Genomic DNA, 20,587 nt, shown 5'->3' with positions numbered 1-20,587 from the left:
CTAGCGTTATGTAAGAGAAACACTGGATGAAATAGAAATACAGTAAAGCCTCGGTTCTCGAACGTCCTCGTTTTTGAACGAAAATTTCGAGATTTTTTTGCTTCCGTTTTCGAACGAAAATCGGTACTCGAACGCCCCCGAAAAAGCCCGGAAATAAATATAGCGCAGCGCAACCAGTTGACCCACCCGCGATGCGTTTTGTTATCGTCTATTCGAACGCCCCACTCTGAAAAAATAAAAAAAATAAAAAACGGAAGTGACATAACGCGCGGCGCAACCAGCGCAGTTTTGTTATTGTGTATAACGCAGCCTCAGTACACAGACGTGTCCCGGTAGAAATACCGTATTTACCCCCAATCATGGCTCCAAAGAAGGTAAGTTGCTCGTTTAGTTATTCTGCACTTTTGTTAATAAAAAAAAAAAAAAAGTTTACAATCTGGGGGCCGAGGCGCAACAGATGCGCCAATGAACTTCCAGCCTCGCGTACTCTCTTACTAAAGCACACGTTTTAAGCAAAAAAAAATATATATATTTCTGAAATTATTTTATTATATAAAGTATTTAAACTATACATGTATTTCTACTATGCAGTTTATTATCAGGAAAAGCTAATTTTTTTTTAGGCTTGGAACGCATTATTTCTTTTTCCATTCATTGTAATGGGAAACTTCGATTTGGTTTTCGAACAAAATCACTTCTCAAACCGTTTTCCGGAACGGATTGCGGTCGGGAACCGAGGCATCACTGTACTGTACAATTATGAAGCGGCCTGTTTAATCTGCTTTCATTATTAACCGGGAACAGAACTTTTTTTTAACTTTTTGAGTACAATCATTACATTTAAGCTTTAGTTGCTTGTTTTACTGAAAGGAGTTTTTCAATTATTATTTTCAAATGTGCAATATATTAATGTTCATACTGTGCAAAACTTTACAGTGGCTTACTTACAATTCCATAAAATATGATAGTATTTAAGAATGTCCTATTTTGTTGCTAAATACTTAGCCCTGTAGGCTCCCGTATCTTCACGTTGATTATTGCGGCGGTACTCAAAACGTTTTGAGGTTTGCCGACTCACGAGGACAGCACGATGGCCACGGCGTCGTTCATGACGCTCTCGCCGAACAGCAGCGCGTACAAGTCGCCGTCCGCGTGCAGCTCGTTGAAGATGGCCAACACCGTCACTGGAAAGAAAAAGACAAAGAAAAAGCGAGAGAAAAAGACACGGTTCAGTCAGACGGACAACTGCTGCCTTTTGCCCCGCGGACGTGAGGTCGTGCCTGGGTCGGTGGCGGAGATGACGGCGCCGAAGAAAAGGCAGTCGGTGTAGTAGAACTTGTCGCTCAGCCGCCCGACCGCTTGCATCAGTTTGACCACGCCGTACATCAAGTTCCTGAAATGACGAATACGGGGCAGCTCGTGTTACACGGGCGCAACTCGCCAGGTCTGCTGGGAGAGATTGCGGCAAAATCAATCGGGAGAAGAAGGGGGCGGAGAAGGTCCACAACTATTTTTCTGTAGTCGTCCTTCTCGCAGAGTGGAGAGAATTAAAAACCTCGGAGTATTGTTGTGGGCTGTTTCCATATCAGCAGCTCTTTGAAGGTTTGTAATGATTGTAACATCTGGGGTAATTGTTGTTAGCCCATCTATGGCGTTTTGTGTTACATGTCCAAAAAAAACAGTGAACCTCCATCCGTCCATCCATTTTCTTTGCCGCGAATCCTCACTAGGGTTGCGAGGAGCGCTGGAGCCTATCCCAGCTGTCAACGGCCAGGAGGCGGGGTACACCCTGGACCGGTCGCCAACCAATCGCAGGGCACATAGAGACAGACAACAGCCGCACTCACAATCTCACCTAGGGGCAATTTAGAGTGTCCAATTAATCTTGCATGTTTTTGGGAGGTGGGAAGAAACCGGAGTGCCCACCCGGAGAAAACCCACACAGGCACGGGGAGAACATGCAAACTCCACACAGGCAAAGCCAGGATCGAACCCGGGTCCTCAGAACTGTGAGGCCAACGATTTACCAGCTGCTCCACCGTGCCGCCCAAGTGAACCTTTTTAGATGAAATTATATGGAGTAAATTTCTCTCTTTTTTTAATTAAAGTGAGAAAAAAAGGTTAAATTACCGTAATTTCCGGCCTGCAAGCCGTGACTTTTTTCACACGCTTTCAACCCTGCGGTTTATACGGTGATGCAGCGCTAGCGTCAGCGCGGCGCTAGATAGCACGGGGATAGCATTAGTAAAAAGTTTCTTTCGGCGTCGCCACAGCGTGTCATCTCAGATGAACGCACATATGTTTGGCACAATTTTTACACCGGATGCCCTTCCTGACGCAACCCTTCTCAGGGAGTGGAGGCCCCAGTGGGATACGAACCCACAACCCCTGGTTTATCAAACCAGTGCTCTAACCACTGAGCTACAGGGATAGCATTAGTGCACCTGGTTATAACCCTCGGTACACAGAAAGAGTTTTAAGGCTAGCATGGCGCTAGCGTGAGCGCCACGCTAATACTAGCCGAGCGCTAACACCAGTCCAGCGCTAACGCTGGCGCCGCGCTAGTGTTAAACTGTGTACCGAGGCTTATAACCAGGTGCTCTCTGTAGGCCGGAAATTACGTTACTATATACATTATAAATAATAAATTATTTAATGTTATCATGCAGGTGTCACAAAACTGTTAGAGTAGAGAGTGGACAGAATAAAAACCTCAGAGTAGTGTTGTGTGCTGTTTGGATGTGATGTTTTTCACACCAGTAGCTGTAGTTTTAGGTTTATAATGATTGTAACACCCAGCCACATTTTTGTTCGCCTGTCTTTGGCATTTCGTATTACATGTTAAACAAACCAGTGGACATTTGTTGGATGGAATTATATGTAGTAATTTTCTTTCTTTTTTTTATCAAATGGGAAATAAAGTACTACGACTGTCATTTCTGGCCTACAAGCCGTGACGTTTTTCACATGCTTTCAACCCTGCGGTTTATGCGGCGCTAGGGTTAGCGCAGGGCTAGCGTTAGCGCACCTGGTTATAAGCCTCGATACACAGAAAGAGTTTAACGCTAGCCCCGAGCTAGCGCTAGTGCCACGCTAGCGTTAAACATTCTGTGTACCGAGGCTTACAACCAGGTATGCTCTGCAGGCCGGGAATTAAGCTACTATATACACATTATAAATGATAAATAAAATGAATTAATTTCACCATGCAGGTGTCTCAAAACTGTGACTGATTTGCTGTCCTTAAAAGAAAAAAAAAAAAATGAGACAAATATTTTGGCGGACTCCTCACCCAATTACGAAACACGAGACGGCGGTGCCGAGGAACGCGTAGGTGAGAATGGAACCCAAATTCCTGAAGAAATGTTTCTGGGGAGGACAAATAGAAGACAAACGCCGAGTCAGGCAAAATATTCGGCTATTTATGCACAGGATGTGTGTGGCGGATGTGCGACCAAAACGTCAGCAAAATTGTGTGTTACGGGGGGGGGGGGGTTATGCACACATCGTGGACTCAACTGACACAAGCACAACTCAAAGTGACCTTTAACCTGTTACCCGCTTACGCAACTGTTTTAAAGCACAGTGCTAGCTCTGATTTAAGAGCGCCGCGACTGGCGCAAACAAACGCCCAAATGCAAAATGAGAACAGCGGCGAGGACCCGACGCCGGCGTCCTGCGCTAGGCCCCGCCCCTTCAAGCCACACATTCAATTCGCAGATACGACAGAACACACAGAACGTAGACTTGTACTTGTTCTGAGGGTCTACCAAATGCACAGGGACCACAAACATGGCCGCCCCGATATAAGAAAGTGTTGCAAAAACCCGACTGCCGCAGCACAGATGGGTGCCTGAAAATGCCTCTGGCAAAGGATCCATCCATCCATTTCTTTGCCGCTTATCCTCACGAGGGCCGTGGAAGCGCTGGAGCCTACCCCAGCTGTCGACGGGTGGGAGGCGAGGCACACCCCGAACTGGTCGCCAGCCAATCGCAGGCCACATTGAGACCAACAGCCGCACTCATAATCACACCTTGGGGCAATTTAGAGTGTATGCTATGTTTAGATCTGTTAAAGTAGCAGTTTTTCTCAAGTTTATAATAATCATAACATTCATGCAGTATTCCATTAGCCCACCCAAAAACCCATAATTCTCATAATCATAACATAGAACTCACAGAAATAATAATAAATTAGAGTTAATCAGGGACATTTTTGTGTTTCTTTTTTGAAATTATGTTTGTGGTCGGGAACACGGTGGCTCAGCTGGTAAAGCGTTGGCCTCACAGTTCTGGGACAGGGTTCAATCCCGGACCCGCCTGCGTGGAGTTTGCTTGTTCTCCCCGTGCCTGTGTGGGTCTTCTCCGGGTGGGCACTCCGGTTTCCTCCCACATCCCAAAAACATCCAACATGAGTTGGATGCTCTAAATTGCCCCAAGGTGTGATTGTGAGTGTGGCTGTTTGTCTCTATGTGCCCTGCGATTGGCTGGGGACCAGTTCAGGGTGTACCCCGCCCGCCTCCTGCCCGTTGACAGCTGGGATAGGCTCCGGCACTCCCCGTGACCCTTGTGAGGATAAGTGGTGAAGAAAATGGATGGATGGATGTTTGTGGTCCAAAGTGTTATGATAAAACAAACTAATGTACTATCTATCCATTCATTTTCTTAGCCGCTTATCCTCACAAGGGTCACAGGAGTGCTGGAGGCTATCCCAGCTGTCAACAGGCAGGAGGCGGGCGGGGTACACCCCGAATTGGTCACCAGCTAATCGCAGGGCACATAGAGACAAACAGCCGGGCTCACAATCGCACCGAGGGGCAATTTAGACCGTCCAACTCATGTTGCCTGTTTTTGCGATGTGGGAGGAAACCGGAGTGCCCACCCGGAGAAAAGCCACGCAGGCACGGGGAGAACATGCAAACTCCACAAGGGCAAGGCCGGGATCGAACCTGAGTCTTCGGAACTGTGAGGCCAACGCTTTACCAGCTGCACCACCGTGCCCCCCCCCCCCACCATATTTCATACAAGTACAATTTTTCCTTCATGTTGTGAGCCAAAATATGGATGTCGGAATACAACGCTATCACGTAATATCGCCATATATTGCCCCCACGTAACACCCCTCCGGCGCACGACTTTTACGTCGTCACCTCCGGAAACGCAGGAAGAGGACTCGAGCGGAAAGATGCGCTGCGCGTTCTCGCTCACCTTCTTCAAGCTGTAGCCGGCGTGGAAAATGATGGGAGGCAGCAAGATGTTGAAGAAGACTTCCGGGTCAAAGGTGACCTGCGAGAAAGGTCAAGAACACCGGGAGTCAGTCGAGAAGGACGTTTTTTTTTTTTGCTTTGTTTTGTTTTTGTTGTTGTTGCGGCGCCACCTTGCGCAGCATGTCGTTCTGCTCCACGTTGTGAATGTCGCGGGAGTCGATCTCGCCCTTGAGCGTGTACTCGAAGAACTTGCCGCTGACGTTGAGCAGCAGGCTGCCGCCGGCGGGCCCCGCGGCCAGCGCGCAGCTGGGCGGGCTCCCGTTGCGGTAGCTGGCGGCGGGGATGCCGTAGCGCAGGATGACGCCCACCAGCAGACCTGCGGGAAGAGGCGAGTCAGCCCCACGGCCGCGCCGCGACGGAAACCGAATGCCCGACGTCCAACTCCGTAAAAGGAACGGGTCGGGTTCCGTCGAAATGTATAAACGCGACATTTCTGTTTACTGCCAGCAGAAACTGAAAATCTTTCTTTTGAGTGTGTCAAAAGGACACAAAACAACCGGTGAAGTCATCAACAAAAGCAACTCACGCTCCCCGGAAAAAGTCTTGAATTATTAAAGGTCAGGTGTCATCCCTATAAACATTCTAAAATAGATATTGTAATGAAAAACACATGTAACATTATTCACTTTAATGTCTGTACGAAAAAAAATAAATATGAGCGGCGAGCGCGTCATCCATGCGCAAATTTCGTCGTTCGACGTCCAAGTGGTAGCCATATTGGCTGCATCTTCTGTCCGTGACATCACCCCGGACATTCGCCATTGAAAACACGCCGTGCAGCCTACGATGGGAGACAAACACGTCGCTTCTGACACGGAAGCTCTTTTCGAAGAAGAGAACATCTCACAACCGAGTGAAATGACCGGAGGCAATATTACCCTATCGTTTCGAGCCATATTTAGATGATATGCGGATCACGGGAAAGCCACATCCAGCCAAACCACCACCCCGCCCGATCCACCTCCACACGGCGGTGATAAAAACAACGGCGCCCACAAGCGACGACGACGACATGGCCAAACCGCCTCCCTGTCCAATCCACCGCGGCCCGGTGCCGCGACAAGCCACCGTAGCCGAAGCCACGTTGACGAGGCCAGCGGCGATCCACAAGGCCTGTAGAGGCCGTCCTTCAGCAGAAGCTTTCCGATGCATGTCGACACATTTAACCCCAGATTTACGGATTACGCCCCCCCCCCACCTCAACTATTGTTTTTTTTAGTAGCTGTATACACACCTACCTGTCATTTGGAACCCACAAAGCTCCCATCCTTTGCACCCGTGCAATCCATTTTTCACGACGAACTGAGTCTTTTTGAAAAGTATGAAGAGCGAATCCATCCTCCCGAGTGTTGGCGCAATATGCAGCAATAAAACGAGCCGGCATTTTGGCTAACACGAAGGAACAACGAACTAGCTTGCCGCGGGTAAAGCTAGTATAAACACACGAGACCGCTTGAGTACCCAACTGTCCTGTTCGTCACTTCCTGCTGCTTCTCGAAAATAAATCCCTCCAGAGGATTTTCATGGATTTCATACGTCAAAATCATGATTTGTGGTGAAAAAAAACATCTGGGTCCATACCGGCTGCCATTTTTTCCCATTAATAACATACTAAAAATCATGCACTTCATGACAGTGGACCTTTAAGGTCGGGTGACGTGGGGGGGGGGGGGACCACTATCTTTCCAAAATCATAAATGCTAAATTATTTGATTAAGAGATCTCGCACAATAGCTTTGCAATGTACAGTCAACCAGAAAAGCTGGTTTTCTCATGTTTTGGTATTAGGCCGACCTGCGGGCGAGAGAACGGGCGTGGGGCGTCGCACATCCCGCAGTGACGGTCTGAGCGCTCCCGGTGCTGAAAAGTCCTTGCGCGATTAATGCGCGTATATTCGGTAAACTTCCGCCCAGTCGGAAGCATCCGCATCCACGCTTCAACGTGTGCCATTCGACAACGCTATGGACGTCTCAGAAAGACGAACACAGCGAACGTACAGATTACGTGTCTACTTTTGTTTTAAAGTTAGGTTCGGGTTACGGTGAGGATTTAACGGATGTTGGCTCGCTCCACGTGGAAGAAGGGGAACTATGTGAGCGGGGGATTTCGCAGGAAGTCTACTACGTACCCAGAGTTCCCCTGTTAGTTCATCACGAGGGGGACTTTTCAGCACGGGGGAGCGCTCAGACCGTCGCACCGGACCGATCGCCCGTTTGTCACATGACGCAAAGAACCGTTTACACATCCAAAGACGATTTTCGAGGCTTCGGCGGACTTAACGTACGGATTTTCGACGACGCGTGTCACGACGTTTGTTGCTTATGGAAAGGAACACATGATTATCCAAAGCATTCCGGAACATCGGGTAAATCTATGGAAAAAAAATGTCTCATGAATGTCAAATGTATCATTTCAAAATTGTATGCACGTGCCATTAATCCAGGCAACAGAAAACTCAATGAATTATCCATCCATCCATCCATTTTCTTTGCCGCTTATCCTCACAAGGGTCACAGGAGTGCGGGAGCCTATCCCAGCTGTCAACAGGCAGGAGGCAGCGTACACCCTGAACTGGTCGCCAGTCAATCGCAGCCGCGTTCACAATCCCACCTATGGGCAATTTAGAGAGTCCAATTAATGTTGCATGTTTTTGGGATGTGGGAGGAAACCCGAGTCCCCGGACAAAAGCCACGCAGGCACGGGGAGAACATGCGAACCCCACACAGGCGGGGGCCGGGATTGAACCCGGGTCCTCAGAACTGTGAGGCCAACACTTAACCGGTTGATCCACCATGCCCACCACTCAATTAAATCCTAGCTAAAAATCAGTAATGGAGACGCTCGCCTGGTTCCCTGAGACAATCACATGACCCGAAAAGGGGATTGGCACATGGGTTTTTGCCACCCGGAAGTAGCTACGTGTGACATCATAATGAAAAGGTCAAACAACGTATTTTTGTGACGTCATCAGCAAAAAAGACAAAAAGTGCAGCTCTGTTCCGAAAAGGAAAAAAAAATAAAATAAAAATAGCACGCTCATAAAAAGAAGAAGAAGAAAACATGCGTGGAAATTTTGAGCACAGGACTTGGTCAGTTCCCATCATGCACTGCCAAGGAGCGTATGCAGGATTTGGGCAATTTTCGCAGCCTCACCGTAAATCATGGCCAGGCCGGTTTCGTGCAGGAAGCGCACGCGCCGGTGCTTGAAGAGCCATATGGTGAGGATGGTGAGGGTGAGCAGCAGGATGAAGGTCAGCAGGTTGACGCTGTCCTGCCGGTGGCTCTCCTCGGCTTCCTTCTCCGTGGCCAGGTCCTCCAACGCGGCGGCGGCGGCGGCGTCTTCCTGTCCGGACGCCGCCGCCGCCGCGGCCATCATCATCATCATCATCATCATCATCATCGTCGTCGTCGTCGTCGTGGTGGTGGTGGTCGTGACGGTTGCGTCCATGGCGCTGGGAGGAGGACGTACGCGCGCGCACGCCGCCGTCTTTACGCCATGTCACTGCGGGAGAGCGCGCACCGAGAACCCGCTTGACGCGCAGCCACGCGCCGCTCTGCAAAAATCTCGCGCACTTAAAGGCACAGTACACAAAGTGCAATAGTGCGCGTGCATGTGTGTGTGCGTGGAGGGGGTGGGGTTGAGGGGGTAGAGCCGCGCTTGCCGGTACTGAATGTGACGCCCCTGGGCAACTGACTCATGAACTTTTTTTTTTTTTTTTTTTTTTAATTATTTTGATAATTTCGCAATCCAGTCCGTGTTTCAACAAAAAAAAAAAAAAAAAAGAGGAAACTCGCACCATGGACTTTGTCCCCTGCAAAAAGTCGGGAAAGAAAGACGAGAAAATGTAACCATCATGGTTAGGGAGAGGTGTGAAACATACGGCACGTGGGCCAGGACAGGCCGGTAGGGGGGGGGACACATTCGCTACTATTTGCGCGTGTTGCTAATTTGGTCCGCTGACGATACTGAAATGAGACCGATGCACCTGTGAAGACCCAACAACGGTTTTCAGGTTTCAAGAGCACACTAACATAAAACGATGTGGCGTGTTCGCACTGTAAAAATAAATACCTCTTGTGGAAATGTTTTGAAATATTGAGTATGACAACATTTCACTCAAAAGCTTCAATTCAAAAGAGAACCATCCCCCCCAAACCCCCATGCACAACACAAGTTTTTATTTTTGCATTTTCAAAGGATGCATAAATGAATGAATTTAACATACTACTGAAGTAATTTTGGGTTAAAAATTTAAAACTGTTTATATGGTTTGCGGTGGCACCGTCGCTCAGCTGCTGAAGCGTTGGCCTCACAGTTCTGAGGACTCGGGTTCAATCCCGGCCCCGCCTGTGTGGAGTTTGCATGTTCTCCAGGTGCCTGCGTGGGTTTCCTCCCGGCGCTCCGGTTTCCTCCCACCTCCCAAAAACATGCAACATTAATTGGACACTAAATTGCCCCTAGGTGTGATTTTGAGTGCGGCTGTTTGTCTCGTTGTGCCCTGTGATTGGCTGACAACCAGTTCAGGGTGTAACCCCGCCTCCTGCCAGTTGACAGCTGGGATAGACTCCAGCACTCCCCGCGACCCTCGTGAGGATAAGCGGGCAAAGAAAATGAATGGTTGGATGGCTTCATGATTTGCAAAAAAAGATAATGATGAAGGAGAGTGTTTGTGCAAGAAAGTTGACACATAAAACTAATATTACAATATCTAATTCAAATAGATTTGCATGATTCAATTTGTTCTGGTGACTATTTGGTTTTATGGGGCTCGAATCACCGCCGCCGCTCGGTTTTACGGGAAAAGCCAGGCAGGCTCGCATACCCCACATACAATCCCGTCCAACCACAGTCCGTGGATAAGGAAAAAAGAAGGAGAAGAAGAAGAAGAAAAAAAGCTCAACCCATACTTTAGCTTCATCTGGCTTCTATTTCGACTAACGTTCGCTGATGTTGCTCGTGTCTGACCTTGATTTAAGAAAATGATGGCACACATGATGCATTTTTTTTTTTTTTGCTGTAAGCCATCCTGTATGCGTAATGAAATACAGAAATGCTTCCTTCCTCCGATTGTTCACACCTTTATTTGACTAATGTGAAAGTTTAATAGCATCTGGAAGGGGTTGTGGTTGTATGTTTGCGCAGGGAAATAGAACTCGCGCACGCGACGTCACCGTTTTCACGGCGCCACGTTGCCGGTCAAACAGAGCTGCCCGACATTGAACCGGCCGGAGGAGAATATTCACAATACCCGACCGAGATCTATGGAATACCAGCTGAAAAGACCAGAAAATATCGATGGATTTCGGAAATTAAACGTGATGGATACGCACACGCCTGTGTAGCGATCGCTTTATTTCAGGTAGGAATTATTCTTCTCAATCTCAAATTAACAAAAAGTATTTATAATCCCAAACTGGCTCATTTGAGAACAATGCGTATTTAAAAGAAAAACAAAACAAACGTCTGAAGTTTACCGAAGTTTAAAGTGTGGCCGTAATCGCTTCCGTGTACGTTCCCTTTTTTTTTAATCATAGTTAATGAATGTGAGTTTGTGTAAAACCAGCGGTCATTTATTGAAATATTGGTATTTGTATTGAATACTCGCTGGAAAGATCAATGGATTCCGGCAAAGGTTAACGTGTGGCCAAACACGCTTCCGCGTTCACGAGCCGTCAAAAGCGTCACTATGTGGGATTTATGACTGATGAGAACAGATCCAGCAACAAAGCATTCGTCCAGACTTTTCTACGCTTTCAAACTTTTCCGTGTAAATCTCGACGACTTACTCGCCAGATCCACGTGTAGATCCAGTTGACCAAGACAAGCGGAAGCAAATTAACAGTCCAATTTCTTCTCGGCGAAAACATCGACTTCGGCATTAAATACGGGTCCTCTATGCCGAGCTTGTCTAATTTTTCCACATACCTTCATTTATTTTCACCTTCTAAATGTCTGACGCGCAGGTGTCAAACTCAAGGCCCGGGGGGCCAGAGCCGGCCCACCACATGATTCTATGTGGCCCGCAAAGGCAAATCATGTGTGTCAACTTCCATGATTCTTGTTTGTTGTTCTTGTTTTTGTGTACAAAAATTTCAAATTGTCATATCATAAATGAAAACATTAAGATTTTTACGTTACCAAATACCAACAATAGTTGAAAAAACAATTATCCTTGATTTCTGATTCCAAAACTATTACATAAATTTGATGGGTAAATATGATGAGGCAATTAAAGATTTTTATGGTTTCAGTCATAACGGCCCTCTGAGGGAAACTGTAACTACAACGTGGCCCGTGACAAAAATGAGTTTGACACCCCCGGTCTAACTGTATCGGCGAAGACTCTCGGCGTCGTGCCATAAGACATATTTTCCTGTCTTCTACAACTGACTCAACATTGAACAATGCTTTGTTAGACCGGCAATATGGCGATGTAAACAAAAGTCACGTGATTCTATGACGTAGGTGAACGAGTCCTATAGGTCATGATTAGAAAATATCCTTCACATCAAGGAGTGGATTACCTATTATTAGAACCAACAAGCATCTTAAATTGCAAGGTTAACCTGTTGTTGTTGGACATTTTTTGCATTCTTAACATGACGGGATTTCATCAATGTTTGACCGCACATGACTTTGATTATTTGACAATACTAATTGTTTATTTTCACATTTTCTTTTTGGATATGAAGGAAACACTCGGGGAGGCGTGACCGACGTGTAAGTGCAGGTGCATTTGCTGTCAATGGTAAATAAGAAATTTCTAATTCAACCCTGGTTAATATCGTCCAACTGTGTGAATATCAACCATACAACTATTTATTTGCATTATAAAGATGTTTGTGATAACACTCATGTTCTTATATTAAAATTAAGTATTTCTTGTTTTGTTTTTAAATTATTTTGAAAAAAAATCAAAACCATGGTGGTAAAATTTTACTATCTTTTCAAGTGGTCTCTGAACTCATCACAAACGCCACACCCATCGCTACGAGATTGAGCGCTATAATTGGCTGCTGTATCACTCTCCTCTGCGCTGATTGGTCGAGAAACCCAGAAGGGGAAACGGTACTTGGGTGGGTGGGTAATCGTTGTCAACTAAACGTCACGCAATCTCGTGACACACGATACTTACCTGTAAAGTCCCTTAAAACATACAAAAAACAAGAGGTATTCAAAAATGGGGTGCTTCTTCTCGAAAAAATCCAAGCGAAAGTCGTCGGAAAAGGACGAGCGGACGCCGACCACGACGACGGTGGAAACTACGACGACGAGCAACGCGGTTCCCCTTGGCAACAACACGGACGAGGCGGCACCGAAGCTGTACAGCTGGGACAAGCGAGAAAAGGTTCCGCACAATTTTCGTCGCGACTGCGCGTCGCCGCGACACTTGCTTTTCGAATCTTGAGTCACGGGCAATAATCATAATTATAATTTGATTGTTTCTTGTCCTTGTGATGATTGGAAGCGTGACACTTTATTTTTTTTTAGATTTTGCAAATGGGAAGCGCTACGGGGATGCGTGTTAGCGTCACATTTTCGCACATTTTATCTTTGCCCGCATCTCGTATCCAGCAGGTGAATTTGAGTCATCAGTTTTCTTGCTCACCAGGTTGTGACTTTTCCACTCCAGCCATCGGCCTCTCTCTGTCACTCCACCTAACCTGTTTTAATCCCGTTATGTGATTACAAAATGCACGTTGCTACACCGCATTTATCCTGACCGACAGTTCGATTTCCGGGTTGGTGCCTGTCCTGAAATGGCATAACCTTCCATTTATAAAGGAATATGTATATATTTTTTATTTGCTCGAATAAATTCAGGTGATATTTTAATTCTATGTTCTATACTGTTTGTTACGTTTTATAGGATTTAAAAGACACTTAAATTGTCTGTTAAAACAGTGACCCAAAGGTTGTCATGTGGGAACTCAGTACGTCTCTGGACTGGACTGAAAAAAAATTCTGAACATGAATAATTTTTATTTACTATCTATCTACTACTATCTGAACATTGGCCCACTTTTGTGTCATGAACCACCAGTTGAGAATCACTCAGTTAAACTAAACAATGTCAGTATTGCTTCCATATATAGAAATAATAATTTCAAGAGTTTTTTTTAAGGGACACAATCCAATGATTGTATAGAAAGGAGACATTTTTCCATCATTAAATTTTGATCCTTTATCTCATAATATTTTTAAACATGAAAAAATATTTTGTTTTAGGTTTTGATTTTTTTTCCCCAAAAATTGATGGAGATAAAGATCCACCATCTTTTTTGTTGTTGTTGTTGTTGCCCAGGCCAGTTCATTTTTTTGTTTTATCATAACACATTAGACCACAAAAATAATAATTAAAAAAAGAACACAAAAATGTCCCTGATTGATTATAATTTATTATTATGTCTGCAAGTTCTATGTCATTTTTATGAGAATTATTGGGTTTTGGGTGGGCTAACGGGATATTGTATAAATGTTATGATTATTATAAACCTTAGAAAATCTGCTACTTTAACAGATCGAAACATAGCATACACCAATATTCACAGGCATGTTATCACACTGACGCTGAATATTTTTGCTTAGTTGGAAACCTTCTTTTGCCTTTTTTTTTTTTACAATTTTAAAAAAGGTTCTTAAAGATTAGCAATGTCGCTGACCGTGACTTAGCGGTGTTTCACAATTTTATGTCGTTATACAATACAGAGCTGTTTTTTTAATTCAAAACCACATAACAAAATGCATGACTAAATGATATCCATTGTAATTGTACAAAGTCCTGGTATATTTTTCTTTTCCCAGGTGGATCCCAAAGACTACATGCTGACGGGCCTCAAAGGCGTGACGGCGGGCCGCCTCCCCGGGAAGCTCAACGGCCAACAGTTTGTCATCCAGGACTGCCACGACTGCGACATCTACGTGTTCGACCACGCGGCGGCCGTCACCGTCGACGACTGCGTCAACTGCCGGATCGTCCTGGGCCCCGTCAAGGGCAGCGTCTTCTTCCGGGACTGCAAAGACATCCGCTGCGTGGTGGCGTGCCAGCAATTCCGCACGCGCGACTGTAAAAAGATGGAGGTGATGTTCGATTTTCTTGTTTCGGAGTTATAAACGGCTTTAACATTATGCACAACATCAACCTTGCGCTTAAATATAGGAACATTTAAACGTGAAAGTACATATGTATCGATTCAACTCAGTAGGATTGCACATAAAAGTTCAATGGAAATGGTACTTAAATGTTTAAAAACGGGCGGAACGGTGGATCAGCCAGAAAGCGTCGGCCTCACAGTTCCGAGGTCCTCGGGTTCAATCCCGGACCCGCCCGAGTTTGCATGTTCTCCCCGTGCCAGTGTGGGTTTCCTCCGGGTGGGCACTCCGGTTTCCTCCCACATCCCAAAAACATGCGACATTAATCGGACACTCTAAATTGCCCATAGGTGTGATTGTGAGTGCAGCTAAATACAATTGAACTGCATGGAAATGGTGATTCTATTCTAGACCACTAGAGGGAGCCTGCGTGGTGAACTCACAATCACTGTTGAAATGCATAAATTTCTGTGTAATTTATTTAGTGAGTTGAATTGTTTTTTTTTTAAAGGAAAAAACATCATACAGTTAAAAAAACTGAAAGTGAAATTATTGCTTGAATGATTTTGTATTGGGCTTGGACATGCATTGACTTCTTGTGACCGCTAGGGGCAGTAGAACACCAGGTTAAGCGCAAACACGCAGTTGAGCAAGAGAGACATGAAGAAAACGAGCTTTTTGGGTAAATGGAGAAAAGGTGACAAGAGACATCGTTCGATGTCATTACGTGACAGATTTTTGTGATTTAAAAAAATTCCACCAAGATCATTTGGGGTGTGTTGAGTTCTTATATTCACTGTTTGTAAAAAATTTTTTTTGTTTTGTTTGTAGAAACTAACGCGTTTTGCCCACAGGTGTTCCTGTGCTGCGCCACTCAGCCCATCATCGAGTCGTCCACGGGCATGAAGTTTGGCTGCTTTCAGTACTACTACCCCGAGCTGGCCTTCCACTTCAAGGACGCCGGCCTGAGCATCTTCAACAACAACTGGAGCAACATTCACGACTTCACGCCCGTGGCCGGCGAGACCAACTGGAGCCTGCTGCCCGAAAGCGCCGTCGTGCTGGACTCTGTGCCCGCCCCCGGCGCCGACACGGACTTCAAGTCGGTCCGCGTTTGGGCGGACGAGGCTCGCAGCATCGTGCCTCTGACCAAAGGAGGCCGACGCAAGGACAGCGAAGAGTCCTGCCTGTTTGTGTTCTTCGCCGGAGAGTACACCACGGCGAACGCTCGCAAAATGATCGACGAGGTGAGGAGCGCTCTCGTTCAAGCCTCTTCTTATTATCTTCACTTACCAAATATGTTTTTTTTAACACAGTAAAGGTATATGATTCGAGTCTTAAGAAAGAAAGAAAATCTAGTGAGGATAAGCAGTATAGAAAATGGATAACTACAACTGAAAGTACTTAAAATGTATTAAAATATTTTTCAAAAAAAATCTGTGGGAAATTACCATAATTTCCGGACTATAGAGCGCACCTGATTATAAGCCTCACCGAGTACATTTTTAAAGGAAAAACTATTTTGTAAATACAGAAGCCGCACCTGATTAAAAGCCACATGTGCCCACATTGAAACGATATTTATAAAGAAAGACGGTACACAGAAAGAGTTTTCAAAATTTTGACTATATACCTTAGCTTTCCTTTCCAAACAGTGCCTGTGACGCGGAAGTAACACATCAGCAACACGCTAGCACAGCTCTAACAGGCCCAGTTGAAAAAAACATAGTGGTAAAATCACTGAGACGCGGCAGTACCACAGCAGCAACACGCTAGCACAACGCTAACAGGGCCAGGTAAAAAAAAAACATAAAGGTAAAAATCACTGAGACGCGGCAGTACCACAGCAGCAACATGCTAGTACAGCACTAATGCTAGCACAGCGCTAACAGGGCCGGAAAAACATACCGGTAAAAATCACTTTCTCAGCACATATATTCCACCGGTCTCACTCTTACCTTTTACGCTCGAGTGCCCCCTTGGGGCCGCTGGAAAAAATGCACAAATTAGCCGCATAACCGCATAAGCCGCAGGGTTGAAAACGTGTGGGGAAAAAAATTTGCGCTTATAGTCCGGAAATTACGGTAATGATGTAAAAAATATTTACCACTAAAGGGTTTCTGTGAGTCAGTCATTATTGAATAGATTTTATAAATGAATACATAATGGTTACATTTTTTAAAAATCCAATGAGGAACTTGAGATGTCAAAAAAAAAAATCGATTGGATCTTCTTTCATGACCAAATCAGGTACCTTACCCAAAAACGGGCTGAGGTTCATTTATGCCAGAAATATTAAATAAAAAAAAGCATAAATACTATTATCCAAATCATCCATCTGTGTAATCCATTTTCTTCGCTGCTTATCCTCACAAGGGTCATGGAAGTCCTGGAGCCTATCCCAGCTATCATCAGGCGGTTGTAGGGTGGTTTTTTTGTGTGTTTTTTTTTAGATTATGTAAAAATAAAATGAATTATTTTATTTTGACGACTGTAGTTTTGTTAACAACGAATGTTGATGGGGGGGGGGGAATCATCATGATCATACTGTACACGTGTTCTTGTTGAAAGATTCAATTCAGACTTGCGTTGCTGGCAAAATATGCGTGACTCATCATGAAGGCCGGATCAACGGCGAGCTCGAAATTTGTCTTACCGTGCTCGTGTGTACATTCCGTTCTCGCTTCTGTCCTCGCTCACTTCTTCGCGTGCCAGACGTTTCCATGAAGCTCACCGCAATGTTGCTCCCCCCAACGTAGGCGACCGGCAAAGGCTTCGTGCTGATCCAGACGAAAGAGGTGTCAATGCGCCCCGAGGACGTCAAGCGCGTCTTCCAGAACGACGCTGAGGATCTCGTGGAGTGGATCGGCAAAGGTCGCATTTCTTGCTTTAAATCGCTTCTGTCAAACCCGAGGCTCAGATTCGGCCTCCCACGGCATTTTAGGTGTTGCCCAAAAATAAATTACTGTAATTTCCCTTGTATAATACGCACCCACAAAGTTGACCTCAAAATTCTGCATACCCCTCACTATATATGATCCAATTTTACAATACACGGTTTGGGTTTTACCCATATGATCAAAACATGAAGTATTATCTGTATCTTGTTAGTATTTTCAAAGCATTATTCTGAAGTTAAACACTTTTTTTGAGCATGTAATGCTTTTTGAAAATGTTTCCTTTTTCTTACTTTGTATTTCACAGCCCTACTTTTATTTAGTAAACGAGAAAACACATCTGTGCTCGTATGTTTGATACCCCAGGCAGAACATAATCTTTAAGATAATTACAAGTCTTTAAAGAAAACATGAAGGTGCAGTTGAAACGCATTTAATTGTATTTTAATCGAATACAAACTAAACTGTCAAGCATTTCATCAAAGCGTTATCGCCAAACAAAACATAATCATAAAGAGATACATGTTTGTTGTTGAGTCATTGGTCGTTTTAAAAAAAAATTAAAATTTTACCTGGCTATTTAAACTTATGAGCAAGTGTTCATATATGCAGTGATATGTACCCGTGTCATATTGGAATGAAACTTCAGACTACAACTTTCTTTAACCTCTAGGTGGCGGTGGCATGTTGGAATTAAAATGTACAGAGTATTCATAACTTCTAGATGGTGGCATACATTTATGAAATGTGATTTTTTTTTTTTTTTCATTTTCCCCTATACCTATGGCTGATGCACACTATTGACTCTTGAATTTATTTTTTTGCGGGGGGTCCGTCTTATACATCAGAAATCACGGTAAGTGTGTCTACCTTAAGGGCGGGCAAACGTATGCTTATGCAGCTCTTTTTTTTTTTTTTTTTTTTTTTATAAACATATAGGTCAGGTCAAAAGTTGAAATGTAATATAGTATAAGGTATACTTTGCCAAGTTTGTGACTTGCTGTGTGTTTATTGCGAAGGTCCCGTCATTGCCCTGGAGCTGAACGGTGACGGCGTGGTGGAAGCCTGCAAGAACTTAGCCGGCGAGGTGTTCAGCGGCACCAAGGTGTGCGCCGCTCTTTCCTCCCTTGAGCCAGCACTAGGGTTGCAAAAGATGTTAGAAAACTACTGACTGTGGAGGTCGGCCCAGTTGACCGTAGAACACTTGATTACTCTTTTTGTTCTTAAAAAAACATTACAAAAGTCGCACCATAATTTCTCGAGTATAATGCGTCCTGAAGTATAACGCGCACCCCCAAAGTTAACCTAAAAAAATCAGGAAAACACTTCTACCTATGTACAACGCGCACCACCAATTTGCTGCTACCCATCTGTTCAAAATATTGGGAATTATCTGTGTATATATTTTGTTGGGTTTGTGCATGAATTGTCTGTACAATAATCATTGTGCACGTGCCGATATAGCTGTAATATAATCTCGGGACAGGCCACAGGACACGCTTGTAATTGTCAGAACAGAATCCCTCACGTTGTTTTTATACGCACCTGAAGCCATTGAGGCGAGCTACCGTTGTTTCGGACTGCGGCGCTACTTCCGGGTTGGCGGCGTCATGACACATTTCTTTTAAAAGCAGCTAGCTGCACAACTAGCCGTTGTAGTCGACATTTTTTGTCTTTAAGTGAAAGCAAACTCACGGGCAGTCGTTTCTGACCTTTGGTGCAGTAGCAACAAAAATGCTACGCTAACGATCATAAAATGCAATCTCCCCGAGGAGGTCATAGAGTTCAGGTTGGCAGCGCACATTACCGTAATAAATATAAATGTGTAACATAAGACATTGAATATCATATTGAAATGTATCTGTATTCCTTTTTTTTAACACTCTATGTACCTGTATACAACTATACAATGTGATTGTGTTTTTTTATTTTTCATCCATACCTAAATATAATGCGGGATAGTAACTTTTTGAAAATATTTTGGGAAAAATTTGCGCATTATTTACGAGAAATTACGGTACTTGTTCTGGAGGGGTTGGGGGGTGTAACGGATTAATGGCATTTCCATTCATTTGGCTGTGGAAAGATGATTTGAGAGACAAGGGTTTCTGAATTCCGGGGGGGGGGGGGGGGGGGCATGGAACGGATTAAATTTATATCTTAAGGCATCGCTGAGTCTAACAATGATATAATGATCGTCCGTCTCTTTATTTCCCTGCAGGTTTTCGTCTCGGACAACAAGAACACATCTTCTCGCGACGTGGACAACTTCTTCAACTTTGCCGACATGCAGATGGGCTTGTGAGGAGTCGGGTCCATACATAATTGGACACTCTTTTGCTTTTTTTTTTTTTTTTTTTTTTTTTTTTAGGGGTGGGGGTTTTTTTTTTGTTTTTGTTTATTTTCACTGCTACAATCAGTGTGATCCACACACCATCCAGTCCTGCTGCTGCTGCTTTCATAATTAAACCCCGGGTGTAAACACACCAGATGGGTTAACCACCAGCTGGATTGTCTATGACCTGACGTGAAGTATCTTTAAATGTACATCGCGCCTGCCCTATCTTGTCATTTTACTCTCGCAATGCAAAAGTCGGATTCACTCTCATGCTGTCCATTTGCTGTTTGTCAGCGAAAGACATCGCAAGTGGAAAAAGTGCTCACACACCATACATAAATACATAATAATACAGATACAGTGATGCCTCGGTTCTCGACCTCAATCCGTTCCAGAAAACGGTTCGAGAGGTGGTTTGTTCGAAAACCGAATCGGTGTTTCCCATTACAATGAATGGAAAAAGAAATAATGCGTTCCGAGCCTAAAAAAAATTAGGCTTTTTAAAGCATTTTTCTTAGCTATTCCTAATAATAAACTGCGTAGTAGGAATACACGTATAGTTTGAATACTTTATACAATAAAATAATTTATGAAATATATTTCTTTTTTGCTTAAAATGTATGCTCTAGTCGTAGAGTACGCTAGGCTGGGAGCGCATCGCCGTATCTGTAGCGACTCGGCCCCCAGACTTGTAAACTTTTTTTATGAACAAAAGTGCAGAATAACTAAACCGAGCAACTTTCCTTCTTTGGAGCCATGATTGGGGGTTCATACGGTAGTCCGCAATAAGAAGAAAAACAACAGTCACTACCGGGACACGTCCATATACAGAAGCTGCGTTAGAAAGAATAACAAAAATGTGCTGATTGCGCCGTGCGCGTTATGTCATTTCCAGGTTGTTTCGGGGGGCGTTCGAATAGACGGTAAGAAAATGCGTCGTGTGTGGTTCAGCTGCTTGCGCCGCACGCATTATGTTATTTCCGGGTTTTTT

General features: G+C 44.7%; 2 protein-coding genes across 2 annotated transcripts in view; one reads left to right on the top strand and one right to left on the bottom strand.

Annotated features, from left to right (window-relative positions):
* Positions 1-8,828, bottom strand: part of slc9a7 (solute carrier family 9 member 7) — a 29,941-nt gene extending 21,113 nt beyond the window's left edge. Inside the window, exons 1-6 of the mRNA XM_061824357.1 lie at positions 8,421-8,828; positions 5,378-5,583; positions 5,209-5,286; positions 3,293-3,369; positions 1,281-1,393; positions 1,079-1,184 (exon numbers count right to left, since the gene is read on the bottom strand). Of these exons, the coding sequence (XP_061680341.1) occupies positions 1,079-1,184; positions 1,281-1,393; positions 3,293-3,369; positions 5,209-5,286; positions 5,378-5,583; positions 8,421-8,715 (875 nt within the window). The 5' untranslated portion in view covers positions 8,716-8,828. The remainder of the gene's footprint in view (positions 1-1,078; positions 1,185-1,280; positions 1,394-3,292; positions 3,370-5,208; positions 5,287-5,377; positions 5,584-8,420) is intronic.
* A 3,505-nt stretch (positions 8,829-12,333) lies between these two features.
* On the top strand, positions 12,334-19,610 carry rp2 (RP2 activator of ARL3 GTPase). The gene is made up of 6 exons (XM_061826042.1): positions 12,334-12,616; positions 14,074-14,349; positions 15,216-15,608; positions 17,121-17,235; positions 18,278-18,363; positions 19,480-19,610. The coding sequence occupies exons 1-6, from the start codon at positions 12,449-12,451 to the stop codon at positions 19,561-19,563; spliced, it is 1,122 nt and encodes a 373-aa protein (XP_061682026.1). The 5' UTR covers positions 12,334-12,448; the 3' UTR covers positions 19,564-19,610.
* Positions 19,611-20,587: the final 977 nt, after the last annotated feature.

The sequence above is a fragment of the Syngnathoides biaculeatus genome, chromosome 7 (genome assembly GCF_019802595.1).
Source record: "Syngnathoides biaculeatus isolate LvHL_M chromosome 7, ASM1980259v1, whole genome shotgun sequence".
Lineage (NCBI taxonomy): Eukaryota > Metazoa > Chordata > Actinopteri > Syngnathiformes > Syngnathidae > Syngnathoides > Syngnathoides biaculeatus.
Note: the sequence above shows the minus strand (reverse complement) of the source record. Positions and strands in the feature narration are given on the sequence as shown.

What these genes read in the sequence shown, in the direction of transcription:
- rp2 (XM_061826042.1), top strand. Translation starts at nt 12,449, where the DNA reads ATGGGGTGCTTCTTCTCGAAAAAATCCAAGCGAAAGTCGTCGGAAAAG. An exon ending in CTCGCAAAATGATCGACGAG is followed by an intron (nt 15,609 to 17,120) that starts GTGAGGAGCGCT and finishes CCCCCAACGTAG; the next exon opens with GCGACCGGCAAAGGCTTCGT. An exon ending in CGTGGAGTGGATCGGCAAAG is followed by an intron (nt 17,236 to 18,277) that starts GTCGCATTTCTT and finishes TTTATTGCGAAG; the next exon opens with GTCCCGTCATTGCCCTGGAG.